The 23,280-nt window shown below is 40.4% G+C and overlaps 1 protein-coding gene and 1 non-coding gene across 2 annotated transcripts in view; one reads left to right on the top strand and one right to left on the bottom strand.

Annotated features, from left to right (window-relative positions):
- Positions 1 to 23,280, top strand: part of LOC114666487 (E3 ubiquitin-protein ligase TRIM39-like) — a 61,436-nt gene that overhangs the window by 8,592 nt on the left and 29,564 nt on the right. The window contains exons 3-6 of the mRNA XM_028821382.2: positions 6,619 to 6,737; positions 14,102 to 14,144; positions 14,260 to 14,828; positions 17,247 to 17,327. Of these exons, the coding sequence (XP_028677215.2) occupies positions 6,619 to 6,737; positions 14,102 to 14,144; positions 14,260 to 14,828; positions 17,247 to 17,327 (812 nt within the window). The remainder of the gene's footprint in view (positions 1 to 6,618; positions 6,738 to 14,101; positions 14,145 to 14,259; positions 14,829 to 17,246; positions 17,328 to 23,280) is intronic.
- On the bottom strand, positions 21,091 to 21,173 carry trnal-uaa (transfer RNA leucine (anticodon UAA)). Its single transcript has one exon. It is a non-coding gene; the product is annotated as a tRNA-Leu (tRNA).

Genomic DNA, 23,280 nt, shown 5'->3' with positions numbered 1-23,280 from the left:
TGGCCTCCACTTTTTGCCACATTTCCTGTAAAGATACCTCCAGAGGGCAACCTGTGTGGGGGTCATCATTAATCGCAACCCCACCTTGAATGAAGGAGCATCATCACCATACACAGAACTCATGGATTTCCTTTTTCTTCGTCCCTTCCTTTGTAAAGAATTTAATGATGGAACGCTGCTCCCAACCGGTCTTTGACTCACAGGCAGATATGTCTGTCAACCTCTCTTTCTGAGTGTTTGATATGAAATGACCTCCGACTACATGTGTGGTAATCAGCTCGGCTACAGACAGACACAGGACACACAGAAGTCCCAAAACACACATTTATTTTTCCTTTCTGCATAATGCACCAATCACCACAATAAACTCAGTCCTTTTCTTTCCTCTTTCTTTCCTTTCTCTTTCTTTTCTTCTGCCACCTCCAATCCTCTCCCGCAAGCTTTGTTCTCTGCCTCCCAACTCCAGCTCCCCGAATGGAAAGAGGCGGCCCCATTTATAGTTCACCCAGATGTGCTCCAGGTGTTTTCTCTTCCAGCAGCACTTCCTGGTGTGGTGTGGCAGAAGTGCTGCAGTCCAGGGCTCCGGAGTTGTCCAGGCGCCCCCTGGTGGTAACCACAGGCCCCAACAGGGCTGATCTTCTAAGCTCCAAGCATGTGGTACTGATGTGCTCCAAGGGGGTTGCCCTCTCGTGTTCTGGGGGAGGTATTGTCCCCAATATATCACATAGGCGGTTCTACTGGGGCAAGCTCCCCGGTCGACTGCCACACATGCTAAGAGATGTCCTGCTCTCCAGTGACAAGTTTAGAATTGGGACACAAATACACGATACTCAGGTAGATAAATTATATTGAACACCCCTTGTACCTGTACACTGGTGCTGGATCAATACTATAAAATGCTGTCTACCATCTTTCACACCACAGTACCAGTACCAAAATAATACTGAAGCAAACAGAGCATAACTTCCCACCCCCGAGCTGCTTCATCCCCCAGGCCCACACACATGCACACTATCCAGCTCTTCCCATCCACAGTCAGAGGCGACATGACTGCTACACTCTACTACCCACCAGCTCCACCAGTTTAAAGCCATTTCAGTCACATTTTCATGTAGTTAGCAGTGGTTGAAGTGTAAGCAAACAATAACTGATGCTCTGCTTTCATGACCTTTTTGGCACATTACATTATTTTACATAATTTCATAAGCAATTGGGGGGGAGGTGCCCCCTCAGAGTTTTGAGAGCACCGTTTTATAAATAATATATCAAAGGGAGGGAGGGACTGGATTTTGGAGCACACTATCAACACAAATTATATTGAGGTGCCCTTGTGGTGGGCTGTGGGGTCCCTTAAAGCTGTTAACCAGTGTGACTGATGACATTTCAACTTCAATTCATTTATCATCCTGTCAATGACAGCACAGCTAGCTTAGACTTCAATTGTGAAGTTTCTGGTATCTGTCAAATCATTTTTGGAGAGATTCCTGCTAAGACTTAGAGAGCTTCTTCAGTTTATTCCCTGATAGATAACATTCCACCTTGTTTAAATATTGGTTGGCCAGTTTAAACTACAGGTTATCTACTCTCTAAAACATTTTCTATTCTCTGGAGTGAACCAATTTTTTGAAAGTGGATGTAAATTAAAAGTTCAAGCTTGACTGAGGAGTCTGAGAGGCTGTTGAAATATGTTCATGACAATTAATTTATTAATAATAACTCAACATATATGTCACATTTCTCTAAAATGTGAGCCATCTAGCTAGAACCTATTCATTTTACATATCAGATAAGTAAATGATTAAAACCATAAAAGTTGGAACAGTCTACAAACCCTTAAACTCCTCGGCAACCACCAACTAATTCCACTTCTAAAGGGTGAGAGAAAGGTAAGTGAGATGGTGTTATATTAATTCATCCATTAATCTATGATCTTAATTTGATTAATATTCTGGAAAGTATACAGCTATTGTTAGTATTACAAAATAAATGTAAAGTAAGAAAAAAAAAATCCTGTGTTGTTCTGCACTAGTTTGGAGAAAGATTACATTACAATAACACTGCTTACTATAAAAGACTTCAGGATGCACAGCGTCTCAGGGCTGAGCACAACCACACTGCCTCTGCTTACTCAGCATCTTGGTGTTAAATCCTGAGCAGCATCATCATCTCTGATGGACTTGTAAGTTCCCCCACTATGTTCATCGGGTATGCCGTCTTTCCTCCCACGTTCCTGAAGACAGTAATAGGAAGTACTGAATTGATCTGTCTTGGAGTGCATGTAATGGTCCATTGTTTCCCCCTTATAAGACTGCCTTCTGCCCTGTGGCCAGTGCTGACACAATAAACTTCCGTCTTCCCCATGCAGCTAGCTTTGATTAAGCAGGAGAAGGAATGCCACAGTTCTTTTAAAAAAGCTAACTCTTCTTACAGGAAATGATTGATAACAGCACAGACTAACTGACTTGTCATGCATGAGAATTAGTAGGACTAAAGAGAGAGAGCACTGATTGGGTATACGATGGTCAAGTCAAACGAGGATCTATTATAAATGGTCCTGCCAAGGTAAGACCGCCCTATTTGACCCTGAGGTTTTCCGATCTTTCTAGTGGTAGGGCGCGAGACAAGAGATTTCCCAGGAACACCTGCCTTGTGCCCAGTGCTACCCAGGAGTCCGGTGGAGAAATGTTTTGTAATGTCACATTTAACTGGTTCATCGCAAAAACAAATCTGAATGATGACAACTAAGTGAGTGACAGACAAGTAGACTTGACAGGTTGTTTTCAGGCAGGAAGAACCATCAAAATGTAGAAAGTAACAGCAAAGTTCAGATTGTATCAGTGAAAGGAAAAAACAATTATCTGATTTATTATTTTTACCATTTTAAACTCTGTTGGATTTCTTTCACACCGTGCTTGTTTAGAAAATGTATCAAAGTTCACTTTTAAGCCAGACATGGACCCTTACTTAATACAGCCATTAACCACGCATCTCTAACAGTCTTAGATTCATCTCTCTGACACCATTTCAAAGCAAATACCTTCAAATCCATATGTTCTAACAATACTGAAGACATGTTAAAAAGATCATGAACTTTAGGCCATGTCCCCCCATCACCCCTCCTATAAGCATCTGTGCTTCAATAGTCACAAGTGTGGAGGCCTTCAAGTTACTGAGCATTACAATTGCTCAGAATCTCAAATAGGAGGAAAACATCAACTCCATTATTAAGAAGGCTCAGCAAAAAATGTATTTCCTAAGACAGAAGCCAACTGGCTCCCAACTGTTTCTATGCCCCCTGGAAAATTATTTATGTTCACACCCCATACAAAAGTAATCTCCTAATTACTTACTGGTAGTAGTTTGTATTCATAATATCAACTTTAAAAAAAGTCCGATATTCCCAAACCAGTGGTCCCCCACCTTTTATATTAATCTAAAAAAGTTTGATTAATGTTCGCACCCCCTACAAAGAAATAACATTTGAAGATGAAGAAGTCAAATTTCTCATTTTTGAACCGCATAAAGTAATGCATGTGAATGAATTGAACTCAAAAATGCAAGCTTTTAATTCAGAGTTTAAAATTTTAATATGAAATGTGCAATTTACTTTTATACATCTCAGTAATCCTGTAAATGTATCTGTCCCCTGTGAAGCTTAGACCCTTGATTGACAATCCAGGGGTTGGGGTGTCCCACGAAGCATCAAGCACTGTCAGAAAATGACATGCGATCAACAAGTTTGAGGGAATTTGACATCCCCATGAAGTAATGGGTAGCAGTGTGTCAATAAGCAATAAAACATAGTTGACGTGCTTTGTCCCCCGATAACGTTTGAACTACAGTTTAAGAACAGACGCGCTGCACATTTCAAATTGCTGCACTACTGCCAGGACTGCCAGCAGGAGTGATGGGCTAAGCATAAGCAGCAATTGTTGCTCTCAATTCAGTCTTCCTTGTCCCCCTTGGCAAATAACTCAATCAAAGCTCAAAATCAGTGATGTTTTACAATCAGGGATTGCACTGAGATCAATACTAAACTCCATCTTCTCTACAGATCATTGCAAGGTTCAAATTCCACACTCTTAATAAAAGTTATTCACCTTTACAAACACTCCATCCACAGCAAGTAACCCGTGAGATGGCACATTTTTGCGGCTCATTCACAATGTTACTTACTATATGTGTATATAGTGCACCTACTTGTATGTGCAGTGCCAGATTCTTTTTATACCATAGAACAGGAGTACTAACTAATAAATGACCTACAAGTTATGGCTAAGACACCAATTGCACGACACAAAGTCAGACAGCGCACCTCACTCAGTTCTGGCAAATCTTGACGCAGCCTTCCTCTTTGCCACATCCCCTGAAATGCCACCTCGCACATTCCTGATATGGAACAATCAATGTTGAAGACAAAGAAAAACTTTAATATGAAATGAGAAATTTGGTCAGCACAGAAGATAACTGGCTGTAATTTGCCCAAGATCTGTAAGGGCAAGGAAAAACAAACAATTCCTGATCCTTGCCATGTTGGACCTCAGTTCTTTCAAGTTTTCCCTTGTGGGAGACATTACAGGGGTACTGTAGGTTGAAACAACATGGCATAACATTGTTTTTTTTTTTTCTCTCATTATGCTCATTTTGTTACAGTGATCGTTAGCTTATAAGTTAAGAACTGGTGCTTTTTAATACCCATATTAATAAAAGGATATGTGTCTGTGTATCTGTGTGTCTGTCTGGTTGCTATGTCTCTTTCATTCCAACAGATGCATCATCACAAACATTTATAGTAATAAAATGCATTGCATTTTTCATTCCAACAGATGGCACAACACAAACACTACCACATTACCAAATGGTATATAACAGAGACATAGGCATTGCAGTATGCATTCCAACAGATGGTACATCACAAAAATTTGTAGTAAAACACCACGTCATATTGCTTGTGTACTCTTACTTGGCTCAATGCTGCTCTCTGCATGCTATTCATTCCCTATATGGACGTGGGGAGAACTGTGTCTGAATACTTGATGTTAGGCTGGACTTCTTCACAATGGATCAGGGCAGCGTCTTGTCACCATTACTGTTTGTGGGTTTTCATGGACACAGTATCAAGGCACAGCTGATGATGTGAGGGCTGTCCATTTGGGGAAGCTAGGGGTAGCATCAACACCTAATGCAGATATTGCTACCCTCTTTGCCTCATCTGAATGACCTTCGGTACACACTCGAGTGATTCTGAGATGTGGATCAGCACCTCCAAGTTTGAGGTCATGGTCCTTCCTTGGAAAAGAGTGGATTGCTTTCTCCAGGTATATAAGGGGAGAGGGTGGGTAGGGGGGCACAACTGCCTTTGGTGGAGAATTTAAACTGTCTCAGGATCTTGTTCACGAGTGGTGGAAAAAGGGACGTGAGATTGACAAGTGGATTGGTGGTGGTGAAGCAGGATCTAAATCTCTTGGTTTACCATTTACATTTACATCATTTAGCAGACGCTCTTATCCAGAGCGACTTACAACAGTGCTTAGTAGTCAACGACTGTTCTTCGGTCTTTAAGGCTAGGATTAAATCTACTGTCATTAAACAAGTTACCGCTGACCAAGTTGTATACAAAACCCTGCTAGAAGAAAATAGTAAGTTACCAGTCAGTCTACATCCCTGTCTTCGTCTCTGGTGATGAGCTGTGGGTAATGACTGAAAGAATCAGAATAAGTGGTAGAAATGAAGTGTCTTCTTCACAGGGTGACTGGGCTGACACTCCATGATAGGGTGAGAAGTTCAGTGACTCAGGAAAGCCTTAGAGTAGAGTCACTGCTCCTCCAGATCAAGAGGAGGCAATTGAGGTGGTCTGGGTATGCCGTAAGGGTGCCCCACAGGTGGCTCCCCCTAGAGCTGCTCGGAGCTCGTCCCACAGGGCAGAGACCCTGCAGCAAACCCAGCATATACTGGAGGGATTATATCTCTTGCTTGGCTTGGGATCATCTGGGAGATCCCCCAGAACAGCTGGAATCCGCAGCTGGGGACAGATTGTCTGGGCTGCCCTGATTGGCCTGCTGCCACCTTGACCCTTGTCAGGAAAAGCACTTACCAGGCTAAAAGTCGTTCAATTCCAGATGTTACTTAGTACAGAATTGGGCCAAATAGCCTCAGATCTTCATAACAGCTCAAGAAATGCTAGTGCCATGAAGAAAATTTGCAGAATAGTTAAAAAAAAAAAAAAAACAGCAGAACACAACATAAATTTTGTACTTGGGGGGGCTTTGCTTATTTCTTTTGGCCAAAATATTTTCCAGCATTGTAACATATTAATTGTATTTTTAATGTATTATCCACAGTGCAGTGATTATATTAAAATTAAATTCAGTAAGTGACCGTGTTTACAGACTCCGCCATACAAAATGATTTTTTTTGTTTTGCTTATATTGATGTGCACACTACCACCATCATTATTGTGCATTTTGAATTGCATGAAAATATTTTTTCTCACTTATATGTACAAATCTGCAAATTTATGCAATAAATTTCCATCTGTGAATATGCCTCTTCATATAAAGTATAAACATGCAACTGTTCAATGCTGTGTTCTACCATTTTCTTTTATTTACCTTCTAGATTTGCATTGGATAATGGATTCAAAAAAAAGAAGGTCATCTCCGAGAGTTCATGGTCCAGACCTAAGTCCTTCTCCCTCTACTTCAGAAGAACACATTGTACCCGTCAAGAAAAAAAAAGTAAAGTAAAAAAAAAAAAAAGTTTAATACAAAATGAGATATTTTCCCGTTGTACTTTTCTACATAATTTGTCTTACTTCACGGTCCACACTAGTTTCCAAGTGAGATCCATTCTTTTTTATATATATTATATATAAAATACCACCTCCAACCACATTTCCTTTGGCCTCCCTCTTGATCTTTTCCCTTTCACCTTCATTGAGTTTTTCTTGGTCTTACCTTCCACATAACCAAATCAGTAGTCTGCCTCTCCTCAGTACACCATCTGTTGCCTACACACCAAATGTTCCTCTGAACTTCACTTTCATCTTCCTCTCATTCCATGATCCACCTGATCGCTCTGATCTCTGCTCATTCTTTCTTCGCTTCATATTCTACTTTCAACAGCCATGACCCACTGACAAAACAGCTCGTCACAGAGCTTCAGTGCTGTCACAATGCTATGAAGAACACTGGCAGTCAGTGCAGTGCATGCATCTCCATCCTCACACAGCGTGCTACCCAAGTAGCAGAACTTCCTTAAACTTTCTCCAAAACAACTCCATTGTTGAAATCTAAAAATGAAATTTATTACATCAACATTCTGCACTCACCTCACACACTTCCTTATAGAGAAAGGAGGCCCTGACTCCCAGCAGACAACCTTTCACACCCCTACATCTTTTATATACTCATTTGATCAAACTGTGTAGCTTCTCCTAACGCCTTTACCACACACACTGCATGGTCATGTCTCCTTCACCTTGATCTCCAACCATCATGTTGGTCTTTCACCTTCAAACTAACTTTCCACTTCAGTATCTTCTCCTCCAGTTTTGCTGTAATTTTTGCCAGCAATACAATATTTACCTATGTGATCTATAGTACACCCTTACATACTTTTCTAATTACCTCCTCCATTACTATCATGAAAAGCAACATTCTGTTCATCAATTTACCATGAGAGAGGTTATATTAGTTTGGATATTTTCCTCTCTTACTTGTCCCAACATTAACTTCTCAGTGCAAAGCAAATCCTCTCCATCGGGTACTTATGCTTATGAAATATTAACTACAATTAGCCATAGACATACCCAACAACCCCTACAGCTATCAACAGTACATGAATCTAGAGTTTTCTTTCCCAGAAGACTCAGTTGTGATGATGCACGTTAGAGGTCCATGGAAGTGTGCATGTTTTAAATGAAAACAGTGCCCTGGCATAGGTGTTCAAGGTTGCAGGGCCGAACAGCCCTATGGTGTCGATGGGGAAATTGGCAGATCATACATCTATGTGCAGATGTGCTCAGTTCAACCAGTTTCCTCATTAGCACTCTGAGGATCATATTCAAAGCACCTACTGCCCACAAGGGATTAAAGGAGCCTGGGATAAGTGAGGGTTTTGTTTAAAAAAAAAAAAAGCAAACAAGATCTAGAGAGTGATCCACCAGACAATGATGGGAGGACAGTCGTGAACACGGCAGGCTCACTGTTTCAAAGAGGTGGCATGGCCGAGCAGAGCAGTGACACTTGAGAGGTAGCATTGCTTCCTGCTGAATCTTAAAGTACAGCATGGGCAACCATCCACACTGAGAGGTCCTATATGTGCCAAGGGGCAGTGGCGGGTGAAGGGAGACAGGTTTGTGAGATGGCCCTGGATGCTGGGGAATGGCGGTGGGGTTTAAGCAAGTTAAATGGTTGACCACGCATGCTGCAAAGTATCCACTGCAGCTGAGTAGACCTTGTAAGTTGAGATATGGGGATGTCGTATTAGATGGATGCCCCGGGGCACAAGTTTTTAACAGACAGATCCTGAGTATATTTTAGACCTCAGCTTTTAATCAGTTTATGAATTTGTTTATTCATTTGGATTTTAATCCCCATATGTTTTTATAAATTCATTATTTATTGATGATGTGGACACTTTATTGTTTAGCAAATAAAACACACAATGCACTTTCCGCAAACCCTCGTTGCTTGTGTCTTCATTGCCCAGTCCATCCTCGAGAAAGGCAACTCGGGCATAACACTGAAGTTTTATGGAGCAGGACTAAAATTAAAAGTAGGGAGTGTGACCGCAGGTGTGCTTGGGAGTGGGTGGGTCACAGCTTAGGTGAAACCCAGAAAAAAATGGCTTTTTTTGAAAAGCAAATAAATAATCTATCATCAATACCCTAATCAATTCTGTTTAATTTTAAATTGCAAAAGGAATAAAAATGGCTTGCATGCATTTGTGACATAGCAGGGTTGAGTTTTGTAATTATTGCAAGCATTGTAGTGCAAACACATCCCTCCTCATAAAGCCTGATGCACTATATTGAGTACTAGTTAGTAGGGTTGGGCAGATCGATACCACAGTAAATCGAAACTTTGATACTCAAACTGTACTCATTTGGTATCGAATACCATTAAAAATATTGATTACTGTTTTTTTCTGTAAGATACAGTAACAAGGTTCTTGCAAAGGCATAGAATGTACTAACGCAGTTTCCGTTCACATGTACTGACAGGAACAGATGCGCTGTGACGCAAGAATGCCATTAAGCCACACCAATATCACAAGCGCAGACCATGTGCAACAATGGCAGACCGAAAGCATAGAGTTGTATGCTGCTACTTTTCACAGATGGAAAAGAATCCGGCCAGCCAAAGCAATATTTGTAAGGAGAATGAGCAGTCCAGTGGCAAAACAAGCAGGTTATTTAAACATTTAAAATGCACACACGCTGACAAACAGAAAGACGTTTGTAAAACATAAAAAATATGCAAATCTGAAGCATGGTGATTTAGCTGCAATCAGTGCCAGTTACAGGATGTTGCAGGAGAGTTTTCAAAGAGTCACGAGATGTTTTTCAGGTAACTACTGCTAGCAGGGTTATGTAGACGGGGGTTTACTGAAGACTTTTTAGTCGAGTTTAATCATTTTGCCGTTTACCACGCGTTAATACTTATGAAACGTAAAACCTGCTGTTAGCATAACTTTCACTGAAACTAGTTTTTCTTTCTGCCAGAGTAAATGTTAATAAAAATATAATGAAAATGTAGTGGATTTAAAAGTATTTTAAATTGAATTCGTAACAACATCTAATGTAACAAAGTATATTATTTATACTTAATTTTGTATTGTTAAAATTATATTGTGCTCCTGTCTAGACACGCAGGTTAGGTGGACTGACAAGGTTAAACTGACCCCTATGTTTGTGTGTTCACCCTGTGATGGGCTGTCCAGGGATTGTTCCTTCCTTGCACCTACCAAGGCAAAATAAGATTAAGTGTAAAAATGTCAATGTTCCTTTATTTAAATACTATACAAATTTGAAAGTTAATTAAAACTTCTTCTTCTGGCTGTTCCCATTAGGGGTCACCACAACAGATCATCTATTTACATATTTGCATCTAAGTTAGCAGGCGGAGTGGTGGCTCTGAGGCTAGAGATCTGCACTGGCAATCGGAAGGTTGCCAGTTTGAATCCTGCAAATGCCAATAGGGACTCTGCTGTGTTGGGCCCTTGAGCAAGGCCCTTAACCTGCAATTGCTCAGTGCTTTGAGTAGTGAGAAAAACGTTATATAAATGCAAAGAATTATTATATTTCCCTGTCCTCTGCATTTTGCTCTGATACACCAACCACCTTAGCGTTCTCTCACCACATCCATAAACCACCTCTTTTCCTCTTCCCAAGAATTCTACTCCCAATATACCCAGCATCTCTCCTCTGCACATGTCCAAACCAATGCAATCTCACCTCTCTGGCTTTTTCTCCAAACTGTCCAACTTGAGCTGACCCTCTAATGTTCTCATTTCTAATCCTGTCCATCCTCATCACACCCAATGAGAATCTTAGCATCTTTAACTCTGCCACCTCCAGCTCTGTCTTCTATTTTCTGGTGTCATCCCACCTCTATGTTGAATGCATCCTTCACTCCTACCACAGACCTCACCACTTACATACTTTTCTGCCACTCTCGACTTCCTCATACAATACTACAACTCCTCTTAAGGCACCTTGTCATATTCTTTATCCAGGTCCACAGAGACACAATGCAACTCCTTCTGGCCTTCTCTATACACCAACATCAACATCAACACCCTCAGAGCAAACATCACATCTGTAGTGCTCTCCCAGCTTGAAACCACACTGCTGCTCACTAATCATCACCTCACTTCTTAATCTAGCTTCTACTATTCTTTCCCATAACCTCATGCTTTGTCTCATAAATTGTATCTCTCTTAGCTCTGCATATCTCTATTCTTCTTAAAAATCAGTACCAGTACACTTCTTCTCCACTCCTCAGGCATCCTCTCACTTTCCAAGATTCCATTAAACAATCTGGTTAAAAACTCCACTGCCATCTCTCCTAAACACCTCCATGCTTCCACAGGTATGTCATCTGGACCAACGGCCTTTCCATTTTTCATCCTCTTCATAGCTGTCCTTACTTCCTCCTTGCTAATCTGTTGCACTTCCTGATTCACTATCTCCACATCATCCAACCTCTTCTCTCTTGTTCTCTTCATTCATCGGCCTCTCAAAGTACTCTTTCCCTCTGCTCAACATACTCTCCTTGCTTGTGAGTACGTTTCCATTTTTTTCCTTTATGACCCTAACCTGCTGCACATCTTTCCCAGCTCAGTCCCTCTGTCTAGCCAATCGGTACAGGTCCTTTTCTCCCTTCTTAGTGTCCAACCTCACATACAACTCATTATATGCCTTTTCTTTAGCCTTAGCCACCTCTCTCTTCACCTTATCTCCTTGTACTTGTGTCTACTTTCTGCATCTCTCTGACTATCCCACTTTTTCGCCAGCCTCTTCCTCTGTATACTCTCCTGTACTTCCCCATTCCACCACCAAGTTTCTCTATCCTCCTTCTTTTGTCCAGATGTCACCCTTCTTGCATCTGCTGTAGTTGCCCAGCTGTCTGGTAACTCTTCACTGCCACCCAGTGCCTGTCTTACCTTCTCCCTAAACTCAACCTTGCAGCCTTCCTTTTTCAACTTCCACCATTTTATCTTTGGCTCTGCCCTCCCTCTCCTCCTCCTCTTGGTCTACAATGTCATCCTACAGACCACCATCCAATGCTGCCTAACTAATAATAATAATAATAATAATAGGTTACATTTATTGACTGCCTTTCACAAACCCAAGGTCGCTTTACATACAGAATAATAAAAAAAAATAAATTACACAGATGACAAAAGTTCGTAGAAGAGGAAAGTTTTCAGTTGCAATTTAAAAGTGCAGAAGCAGGAGCAATCTCGGAGAGACTGAGGAAGAGATTTCCAGAGTTGAGGTGCTATATCACTGAAGGACCTGCCTCCCAAGGTGGAGAGTCTGGTGCGTGGGACAGTAAGGAGATTACTGCTCGAGGACCTGAGAGAGCGACAAGAAGTGTAAGGAGCTAGTAGCTGAGTGAGGTAGAGGGGAGCAAAGTTATGTAGGGCTTTGAAGGTGAGAAGCAGAATCTTGAATTTAATCCTTGATGGAACCGGTAACCACTGAAGCTGGGAGAGAACAGGGGAGATTTGAGCAAAAAGCTTTGTGTGGGTGAGGACTCTAGCTGCAGAGTTCTGAATATACTGTAGGTTCTGTATAGATTTTGCAGGGAGGCCAATGAAGAGGGAATTACAGTAATCAATACGAGACATTGTGAAACAATGAACCAGAGTTTGACTCATCAGACGCATCAGACAAGGACAGAAATGGACAGAGACAGGCAATGTTAGGAAGATAATAGAATGAAATTTTGGAAAGAGACCTAATGTGAATTGTGAATTTCCCACTGGGATTAATAAAGTATCTATCTATCTATCTATCTATCTATCTATCTATCTATCTATCTATCTATCTATCTAATGTGTAACTCAAAGTTAAGTGATGAATCAAACAAAACAGCAAGATTTCTGACAACAGGAGCAGGTTTGACAAGTGTACCATCAACAGAAATAGAGAAATTGGATTCCTTAGAAAGTTGGGATTTTGAACCTACCAGTAACACTTCAGTTTTATTGGCATTAAGTTTGAGAAAGTGATTTTCCATCCATAGCTTAAGATCAGTGATGCATTCCATGAGTGTGCTGGGAGGTGAATCTGTAGGGGAGTCTGTACTAAGATATAACTGTATATCGTCTGCATAACAGTGGAAGTTAAGGCCATGTCTGCGAACAATCTGACCCAAAGGAACTACACTTTACCCTGACACTACTTTGCAGTCTCCAATTTCCTTTAGAGTGACCCTCCTGCACAGGATATAATCCACTTTTGTACATCACCCTGTATTCCTCCCTCTTCTTAAAATATGTATTCACCACAGCCACACCCATCTTTTTCACAAAATGCACCACAATCTGACCTTCTTCATTCTTCTCCTGGACACCATAACCACCCATCCCCTCTTTTCACTTATCCATTGAAACCTGCTCCAATCACCACACTCTCTCCCTTGGGTACACTCTCCACCACTTCATTCAAATCACTCCAGAATGGCACGTTCATTCTATTAATACATATTTTGTAATAAATTTGCTATTGTGATCTTGATGCTGTGTCATGATATTAGTTAATTTAAATACAGACTGACCAATTATTATTTGCCATTCTAAAATACTATCATCATTTGAAAACAAATCTCTATGTGCTTTAAAAAATACTCAATATCGGAAATACTGACACATAAAATACCTGTATCAGTATCAATTTCAAAAATAATGGTATCACCCATCCCTACTGGTTGGAGTATTGTGTTTTTTCCATCTTGTAGATCCTGCAGTTTTAAGATTTCCCCCTTTGCATAAGCCTTGGAGAGGTAAAAATGGGAATGTGGTCAGGAGCAGGATAGAACATTAACAGATTTGTGAGAAAGCAGGCAGGAATGTATGGAAGCAGGTTGGAACACTTAGGCTCTGCGTCAGATTCATGAGCCTTCAAGAGGGGAAAGTAGGAAAGTGTTTGGGAGCAGGATGGAGCTTTTGCAAGAGCAGGAGAAGGCAGATGGGAGTGTGTGGAAAGAGGATGGAAAAAAGATGAGCACTCGTATACACCTCTACATCAATTGATGCCATTTTAACCTTACTTGAGTTGAAATGCTATTAAACAAATGTGAATTTTATATACTCTACCAATACATGGCATTACACAAAATTATCTAAGGTGTTTTCGAATATGATTTGTTACAAAGATTATGAATGTAGTATCTCTGTCTTTGATGCTGTAAACAAACAAAAATGCACGAACTTTCAAAACAGTCAACTAAGTCCCCAACATGCCTGAATGTTGTGTCATCTTTGCATTTGTAACTTGTTTTCCTATTTGCATTGAGTAATGCATTCAGAGATGTGTTCCTTGAGGAGATGATTCAGTTCAAAAGGGTATTTTTTTTCTTCCCTACAGGGTCATAAAGTACATGATAAAGTGGTAGAAAATGTAGGACATGGTAAGCAAAACAAGATTGTACTATGTATCCTTTATTTCACTATGATTAGTGTTTTTTTTTCTTTTATGAAAGAACTGAGATTCCTGTTTCCTTGTGCTCTTTTTCTCCCCCTCAGCTGCTCCTGCTATTGTTTGTGCCCAACAGCTAACCTGTCCTGTTTGCCTGGATATCTTCACCAGTCCTATTTCCACCCCATGTGGGCACAGCTTTTGCATGGAGTGCATTACAAGATATTGGGGTAGAAGTGGCGATTGTATTTGTCCATTCTGTAAAAAAATCTTTCGCCAGAGACCTGATCTCAATATTAATCGAACGTTGGCCGAAATCACGGAGGAATTCAAACAAACGAGAGTCATGTACAGTGACCTTTGTTTTGCTGCCCCTGGAGATGTGTCCTGTGATGTCTGCAGTCGAAGAAAGTTCAAAGCTGTTAAATCCTGCTTGGTATGTCTGGCCTCTTTCTGTAATGAGCACATCAGGCCTCACATTGAAGCGGTCATTTTTAAGAAGCACACGCTGGTGGAACCTGTAAGTTGCCTTGAGGATACGCTGTGCACACAACATTCGAGGCCCCTGGAGCTGTTCTGTATGACTGACCAGACTTATATCTGCCTGCTGTGTGGCGTGAAAGAGCACAAGATTCACAACACTGTCCACATAGAGGTGGAATGGGTTGAGAGAATGGTGAGCTTCTGTCTCTAAACGGGACTTGTGGCTTATTTACTTTTTGGCAAATAATCTAACATTAAATTCTCGGGGGATTATTAGGATGGTAAATTTCTCTGAAAGCAAATGCTGATTTTTTGCTCTTATATGTTTGTGACATACTATAAATAATTGTCCTTATTACCTAGAGTTGAGCGAGTTAACATAAAAAAGTTCTTTCTTATTTTTGAAAATACAAATGAAAGCTTTTTGTGATTATAAAAACCACATTGATTAACAATTAATCAAACTAGGGGGCTCTGCCCCCTGCTCGCTTCGCTCGCCAACCCCCGTGTTAACCCTATGCACTTGTCATTTCCCAGATCCTCAGATCCCACTTGTGACGAATCGTGCTGTGGTTTTGGACAAACGCGAATATCAACTCTGTCTTTGATATCTCCGTCTTTTAAAACTATTATCGCTGACAATCTGTCACATGTTGGTCTATTATATATGCAAGCGTGATCTTTCGAATTCATATAGAAATCCAAGAAAACTTCTTTGCCCGTGTTTTTCAAATAAATTTCATGTAAAGTGCGATACTTTTGGACATATAGATTTGAATCCATTATTGGCTGTAGAATTTCTAATATGTCTGATTGTTTAACTCTTTTGATTCTATGTTGTATTGCTTCTCCATGATCATTACTATAAACCTGACCGAATTGTGGTTTCTTTGAAATTAAACTTGTAGGTAGCTCTGTCATATCACCTATGTCCATATATTCAGTCTCTTTTTGCTGTTCTGTTATTTCACCGAATAATAATTTCCATTTGTGCTAATGCGATCTTTACTATCAGTTTTTTGAGACCTTTGAATTTTAGTACTTTCATTAACTCTAACCTACTCTGCATGTGTATCGCGCCAACGTTTTTGAATCTCTTTACAACTTTCTACTTTGTCTTCTCCTCTTTACGACATTCTACTTTGTCTTCTTCTACTGTTTGTCTTTTATTTCAACAACAACATTTATTTATATAGCACATTTTCATACAAAAAAGTAGCTCAAAGAGCTTGAGCTACACCCCCGCTTGGACCTGTTATCTTAGCACAAAGTCTCATCTTGCGGGATGTGAAATTATCTCTCTGAAAAAGTTTTGTCTCATCTCTCTGAAAAAGTCTCATCTTGTCTAAAGAATTTTTTATCTAATAGAGAGATATAACAACATAGTGCAATTTCAGTCACAGGATTTAAAACATGTAAAGGTAATATAGAGGATAAGACTCTACATCTCAAAAAACCTTGTGCATAACTGGATTTTCTACTGAAAATCACTTATTGTATTAAAATGTTTTTGATGGTAGATAGGTGCGTGCAATCAGCCTTCCCTTCCTATAAAAAACAGTCTACAGTACAGTACAGCTTATTTTTTGTATAGCATTCTTCACTGAGTCCAGGCACAGAGCACTAAAATACAAAGTGTAGAATATACTAATCACTAAATACAGAACTGGCACATACAGAAATGCAAATTTGGTAAAACACAGAGAACAGGGTAGAAACTGATTAAACAAAAATGGAGACCAACAACATCTGTCCGTTAATTGATTAATGAATTATGGTGGTAATTATAATCAAGAGAAAATTCAAAAACAAAGTCACCGTCCTGGAGACCTCAGCTAAGTGGCCACCTACCCGCTCCTGGGTTTTCTATAGTGGGGGTCTGTGCTGGCTAACCAATCTGATGAGAGGATCTTTCCTTCTAATGATCCCGAATGCTTCATCCTCAAAAATGACTTTTCCCATAAGCAGGTGAATGGCCTGGCAGTCGAGTAGTGGCCCATCCAGACACTGAGAAACGGCTGTGCAGTTATATTGTGTTTTTACATATTTTTCTGATATTTGAGACACAATTGGTTACATTTCTTTTGTTTTTCCAGTTAGAGCACAGGCAGGTGACGTGACATGCTCATGGCTGCACAGCGTCAGTAGTATCATTCTAAATACAGTATAATGCTAAAAACAATATACTATTTCACAATGACATCAAATTGTAAGTTAAAAATCCCTGAATCATAATACTCCAGCTTGTTTTTTTAATGTTATAGGCATTACAAATACCTTTCATAAGTCCTCCTCCTCCAACACTAATAAAAAATTACAAAAGAGATATCAGAGAGCAAAGCAACACAATTAGACTATTTCTAGTGCTTTTTTTTAATATTGCATTAGTGCAAACGTTGAATCAGATGGTGTAAATAATTCATACTGTAACTTAAGTGCAGAAAATGAATATGACGAGAACAAAAATTGGAGATGAATTTTAGAAAATGTGCATGCTTTGTAATGTAAAGACAACATTCATAGGATGTGTGTATTTTATAAAAAGAAAGAGTAATATTATAAGCATCTCACTTTTTGCTGCTTGGTTTGGATGCTGTTATTCACTTTACAGAAACAAAGAAAGGTTCAAAAGGAAATTCAAGAAAAACATAAGTCACTGGAGGAGCTGAAAACGAAAGTGGAATCCATAAAGGTGAGTATGAAACATGTGACAAGCAATCATGCTCTAACTAGAAGCTGTTTTGGGTGTGCTTTTTTAATTTTATAGTTGATTGACATATAAATTAAATATTTAGAAATGGTACAATTTGTTTCTCTGTTTAGTTCTTTAAAGGCGATAACAAAGCACAGATAGCACTGTACAATGTGTGCCTCTTGGGATGACAATATGATTTCCATACACATAGCTTATCATTATTGTAATTAACAAGGAAGCTGTTAGTGGCCCCAAGCAGGAGGTAGGCAGATATGCTAAGATGGACCTGAAGTGGACGTGCAAAAGTAGCAGCAGCGGTAACAGGCAGCAGAATCAAAATGTGCAGGGCTGCAGCAGTTCTGTCTTTACAGAAACAAGTACCCCAGTGGCCCCAAGCTTCAATGCAACAACAGCAAATAATTTTAAACTGTCAACGGGGAAAAAAAAAAAAAAAACAAAAAACAGTAAGTTGCTCAAAACCAAACATCAGCTTTTGAGTCGTTTGGCTCATAATATCCGAAGCCCATGTGTTTTTTGCTAACATATTGTTAAACTAGCGGAAGATGTCGACCTGCAGTACTCAAATAAAACTGCTTTTTCTGACCAAAAATGTTTTGAATTTCCAGAACATTTCATGTCATAAGTTTTCGATTAACACTAAGAGCTAGGTTTTAGCCCCTCGACTGGCCCCGTTCATTTCTGTCTCCTGCTCATTCTTGCATTGTATATCATTGACTTTGTCTTGCGTGTTTGTCTGCTGCTCGATTACTTTATAGTCAGGATTACTTCTCGCTTGACAATGTGGCTCAGCATCCTGTCTTTATATTGTTATCGCTTGGTTTTGTGATCACTTTGCTATGTACATTTCAATGTTCAGTAATTAATAAACACATTACTTGCATTTGATAATGAATTCTGAACAGGGGAGACAGTGGTTCTATTATAACAACTTCTAGTCACCAATAAAGTGGCCACCAGGTTGCCACAACCTAAAATTTCTTGAATTTCTAGAATATACCCTGCTATACTATACTGGATTACTTCTTGCTTATCTATATCTTCTTTCTTGTTCTTCATCACTTAAATCACATTCTGTGATTGGCTTGTTTATCATCAGATGTTGCTGCTTTTCTTTTGCTTTCTGCCATTGTGGTGCTTATTTATTACTTGGTTTCTCAAACAGTTTGCTCTAAACACAAGACCGCAGGTCACTTTGCTGTCCTTTAAAGCCACCAGGTTGCTGCTACCTCTGCCATTATAGCACTTATCCCTTAGTTTCTAGACTACTTTGTCATAAACACATGACCACAGGCCACTAGGTTGCCTTTATCTAAAATTCCCTGAATTTCCAGAGCATATCAGGTCATAAGCTTTTTATTAAGACCAAGATCAAGGATCTAGCCCCAGTAGTTTGAGAGTAATCACATGACAGATGAACAGATGCACTTTGAGTATCTGTTTAAAGCTGATCCTCTGGCTAGGACGTTGGATATCTCCAGGTCCACAGTTCTTGAGGTTGATCCTCCAGTTACCTGTTAACCACCCAATCTCACTGAGATTGCACAGGTGGTGAATCAGCTGAGGGTAGGGAAGGTTGCAAGGATCTGTGGCATCTGGGGTGAACTTTTCCAGGCTGTTGGCAAGGTTGTCCTCTTGATATTGCAGACAACCTTTGCTTCCGCTTGGGAGAATGGCATCATCACATCTGACTGGAATACAGGACTTCTCATCCCTCTTTGGAAAGGGAAGCAGGATCTGTTGAATTGTGGCAACTACAGGGGGATAACACTGCTCTCGGTGCCGGTTAAGGTCCTTGCTAGGAACGTCCTCAATAGTTAGTATCCGTGATCACTTGCTCACATACCAGTGACCGGAGCAGTCTGGTTTTACACCTAAGTCTACCATCAACTTTATCCTGGCACTGATGGTTCTCATGGAGCAGAAACATGAATATCGGCACAATTTATTTGCAGCCTTTCTTGATTTTCATAAAGTGTTCAAGTCAGTTGATCGTGTTGTCCTGTGGGACATTCTGAGACTTTGCAGGATCCCCTCAATGTTGCTGGATATCATGGCTGGCCTGTATACTGGTACTGTGAGTGCTGTACAGAGTGGAGGCAGAACCACTGCGTTTTTCCCAGTTGATTCTGGTGTTCATCAGGGGTGTGTTCTGCTCTTACTCTGTTCAATGCTTGCATGGTCTGGGTGTTGTGCAAGGTCGTGGGGTCCAGTGGCTGTGGGGCATCTGTTGGTGAAGAAAGATGTGCTGATCTTTGCCAATGAGGCTGTGATCTTTGCAGAGTCAATGGAGGTTCTGACTGGGACTCTCGAGAGACTGAGCGAGGAGTCCCGAGTGTCTGGGCTTGTGAGTGTCCTGATAAAAACCAACACCAGTCCTTTAATGACCTCTTGGGCACAGCTAAGAAGTCAGTAAATGGATTGGGAGAGCATGGGGTAATGAGTTTGCTAGAAAGGGGAGTGTGGAGCTCCCGATATCTATGCAAAAGGACGAAGGTCCAAGTCTTTAGACTTTTGGTGCTTCCAGTCATGCTATATGGTTGCAAGACATGGGCACTATCCAGTGACCTGAGATGAAGACTGGACTCCTTCGGTACTGTGTATTGTTGGAGAATCTTTGGGTACTGCTAGTAGTATTAAGGCAGGGTGCTTCTGTCCAAATGTCAATCAAAAATGATTGATGACTTGATCGCCCCTCCCCTTTACTCTGATTGGTGAATTTAAATGATGCGCCCACCCCCTTTCCTGTGATTGGTGGATTCAAACCTGTCCCCTCCTTAACCCCACCCAGACCACCTTAATCCCACCCCAATCCACCAGATTGGTTCAGGGTTTGTGTCAAGAGCAGTTTGATGGGTTTTGATCCCACCCAGAACCCACCCACCTGATTGGTTCAGGGTTTGTGTCAAGAGCAGTTTGATGGATGCTGCCTCTGCATTGCCCCCTGGTTTGTCAACACCTGTTTGTTGGCTGGCACCCCCCTCCCTGCCCCTTCTCCTGAGGCCCTTTATATCAAAAGAATGACCATGCCATGAACCCAAGGCCTGCCTTTGTGCTCGGCTCATACCCAGCCAGCTAGGTCTCCCTAATAAGCTGCTCCTGCATATTCTCTCAACGGTTCTGGAGCATGTCCCTGCATCTATCTATTATTTTAAAATTGTCACGAGATTAAAATATCTATATATCTAACCTTTGCTTTATAATTTGTAAAAAAAATGAAAGCCTGTTCTATCCAAACAGCCTTCCCCATCTCACAGAAAGGCATGCTGACAGCTGCTGCGCGTTCATGTCTCAGTGTGTAGAGAGAGAGCAACCACGTTCCTGGTGCTTGAATCTGGCAGGCCCTGCGCGTGCACCCCACTGTGTGCTGCTGAGCATGGCCGGCCCCCCCTTCGCTGAAAAAACAGACGCTCGTTTTGTGGTTTTTAACTTTTGATGGTAAAGGATTTTAGGTATTGCATATAAAGCACGAGATAACTATTTCGATATAAGCCTTTTAAAAATCACACAGAGGTAAATAGTATACAGCAATTCCCTTTTAAATCACATTTGATACGTATAAAAATATATCTAAAACAAACCCTTTTCTATCAAATACACCACATTTTAAATAATCAAGTACATTTATATATGTATTTTCAGCTGAGCTAAGGATCTACATTGCGGAAGCATTTCACTTAACTTTCTAAAGGTGAGCACTGTACCCAGACACAGAGTGAATGGGCACACTTGAATAACAAGCTACCAGAAGTGGGGATTGAACCCACACAGGCATTTGCCCATTGGATCTTAAGTCCAACTCCTTAACCATTCAGCCATTCTGGTGGTAGAAAAAGGCGGTTTAATCAATCTTCACCACTCCATGAAGCTGTGATAATTTTTTCAGCTCCTTCAAAAACAGGTGGAGACGCATCTTCTCTTCTGGAGCGGGAGGCCAGAAGGGGAGACTCCCACTTCAGGGGGAATGTCTCGCTTCTTTCACTTTGTTCCCATGCTTCAAATGTTTACATCTCGAAATCCAAAATCGATCCTACTTCCTGAAGTGACACCTAACCATCCCGAGTATAGCTCTCATTGCACTGAAAAGCGTGGCTGATTCACTGGGTGGATTCGTTTGGATTTAAAGTGAATCCCGTTGAGGAGTTGGTACAGGTAATCATCATGGCACACTCTTAGTGATTTGGCAAATTAGTGACCTTCCGGCTAGCTAGTGAAAGGCAGCAAGGTGAGGATATCCTGCGACGACGTCATCCCTGAAAAGGTCCAACAATATTTTTACCGGTTCAACTTCTCCTCAACCTCGAATGGCTTAATCTAAATTTTTCTGACTGTACTTGGAGAAGAAAAGCGAATTCCATGTCACCGTTGTGCCGGTTTCTTTATCCCCTTTATTCACAAAGGTAAGGTATCTTTGCAAGATGGCCGTATAAAGCTTAACTTTTGCATCAGCGCTCAAGTCACTGCATTCAAGTATGAATTTCATTTGTTTATCCAGTTCACTTTCCGTAGCGCTTAAAAAGGTCACTGGAAGCCGGGGCTTCCTGTCGCAATTGAGCCATTTGTTGTCGAAGTACCAGGTACATCTTGTGCGTGTATTCCACATTTATACTATGGCCGCGCTTAATAGGGCTCTGAGAAACCCTTTTTTCTGATTTAAAAGGGTTTTTTTTCTTTTTAACGGTAATTTTTTTTATCACTGAGTTTTTTAACGGCCCAAAGATGCTTTGTCAGCAGAGGGTTGAGTGCGTGTGTTACTGTGGTATGTTTTAAGCTACTTCACCAGGCACAGAGTATCCAATATATTAACACGGTATTAGTCAGGGCATATTGAGGGTCAGGATTTCACTTTTTTTTTTTTTAAATCTGGTGCCTACTTTTTCCATCTTGTGCCTTGTTCAGTAAACCTTATTTTTGGATGGATTAGAACATTTTGCTTACACTCCACTCATTATTCTCTTTAGGTCTTTAACTGTTATCCCTACATTTGTAAGCAGTCCTTTGAAAATGTTTCTGTGACAGTCATAAGTAGTAACTCTACCATATTGTGCAAAAATCCATACTACTCACTTTTAAAAGCTCTGCTCTGAATTTACCAATTCATCCAATATGTCAGCTTTGCCTCCATCTCACCACTGCAATTGGGCCTTCCTCTTCGTAGATTAATGTTGTAGGGGTTTATTTGTAAAGCACTTTGTGGCACTTCAAGTTAAATTAGATTTCCTTGGTTATTCAGCTGTCCATCTGTGTTCCATTATAAATTGTATTTAGTCTTTCTCTTTATTTACTAAACATTTTAAATGTTGAATAGAAAACAGTTATCTTGTTCAGGCTTTAATTTAAAACAGCATTTTCATCAACATGCTATAACCCCTTTGGTACTCAAGATGCTTTGTACAATACAACATTTTTGAAATTCTGTTAATGCTTGGTAATAGCATTCCATTTTACATCAGTTATGATACCCTGAAAATAAGAATGGTTATAGTAAGTTATATGAGCCTATACACTACAGGTCTTATGATTAGGGTTATTTTGGACACGTTAGGCAAATCAGGAAGGGAAATGTTTTAGTGAATAGTTACATAATATCTATTATATGTGTTAGCACAGTGATTAAAATTTTACTAAAAACTGTGTGGGTGATTCTTTCTTTTAGGTAGTCCATGCTACAAATGGCAACTATCATCGAAAACTGCTTTTCCCTTGTTTGTGAAAAATCACCCTTTGTTTTAGTAGCATTCAGGGTGAAGGGGATGTAAGTTTGAGCTGTGAGTCCAAGAAACAAGAAGTGTCTTCATTCTTCTTGAACACGAGTCAAAGGGTCAGGGTTTTTGCGGTGATCATTGTCAAGGTCAAAGTTAAGCTAAACATTATTATTCCAAAATGAAAAATTTACTTGCCCATATCCATATCAAGCAAGTATCACAAATAT

This window comes from Erpetoichthys calabaricus, chromosome 16, assembly GCF_900747795.2.
Source record: "Erpetoichthys calabaricus chromosome 16, fErpCal1.3, whole genome shotgun sequence".
NCBI lineage: Eukaryota > Metazoa > Chordata > Cladistia > Polypteriformes > Polypteridae > Erpetoichthys > Erpetoichthys calabaricus.
This window is presented reverse-complemented; position numbering and strand designations above follow the sequence as displayed.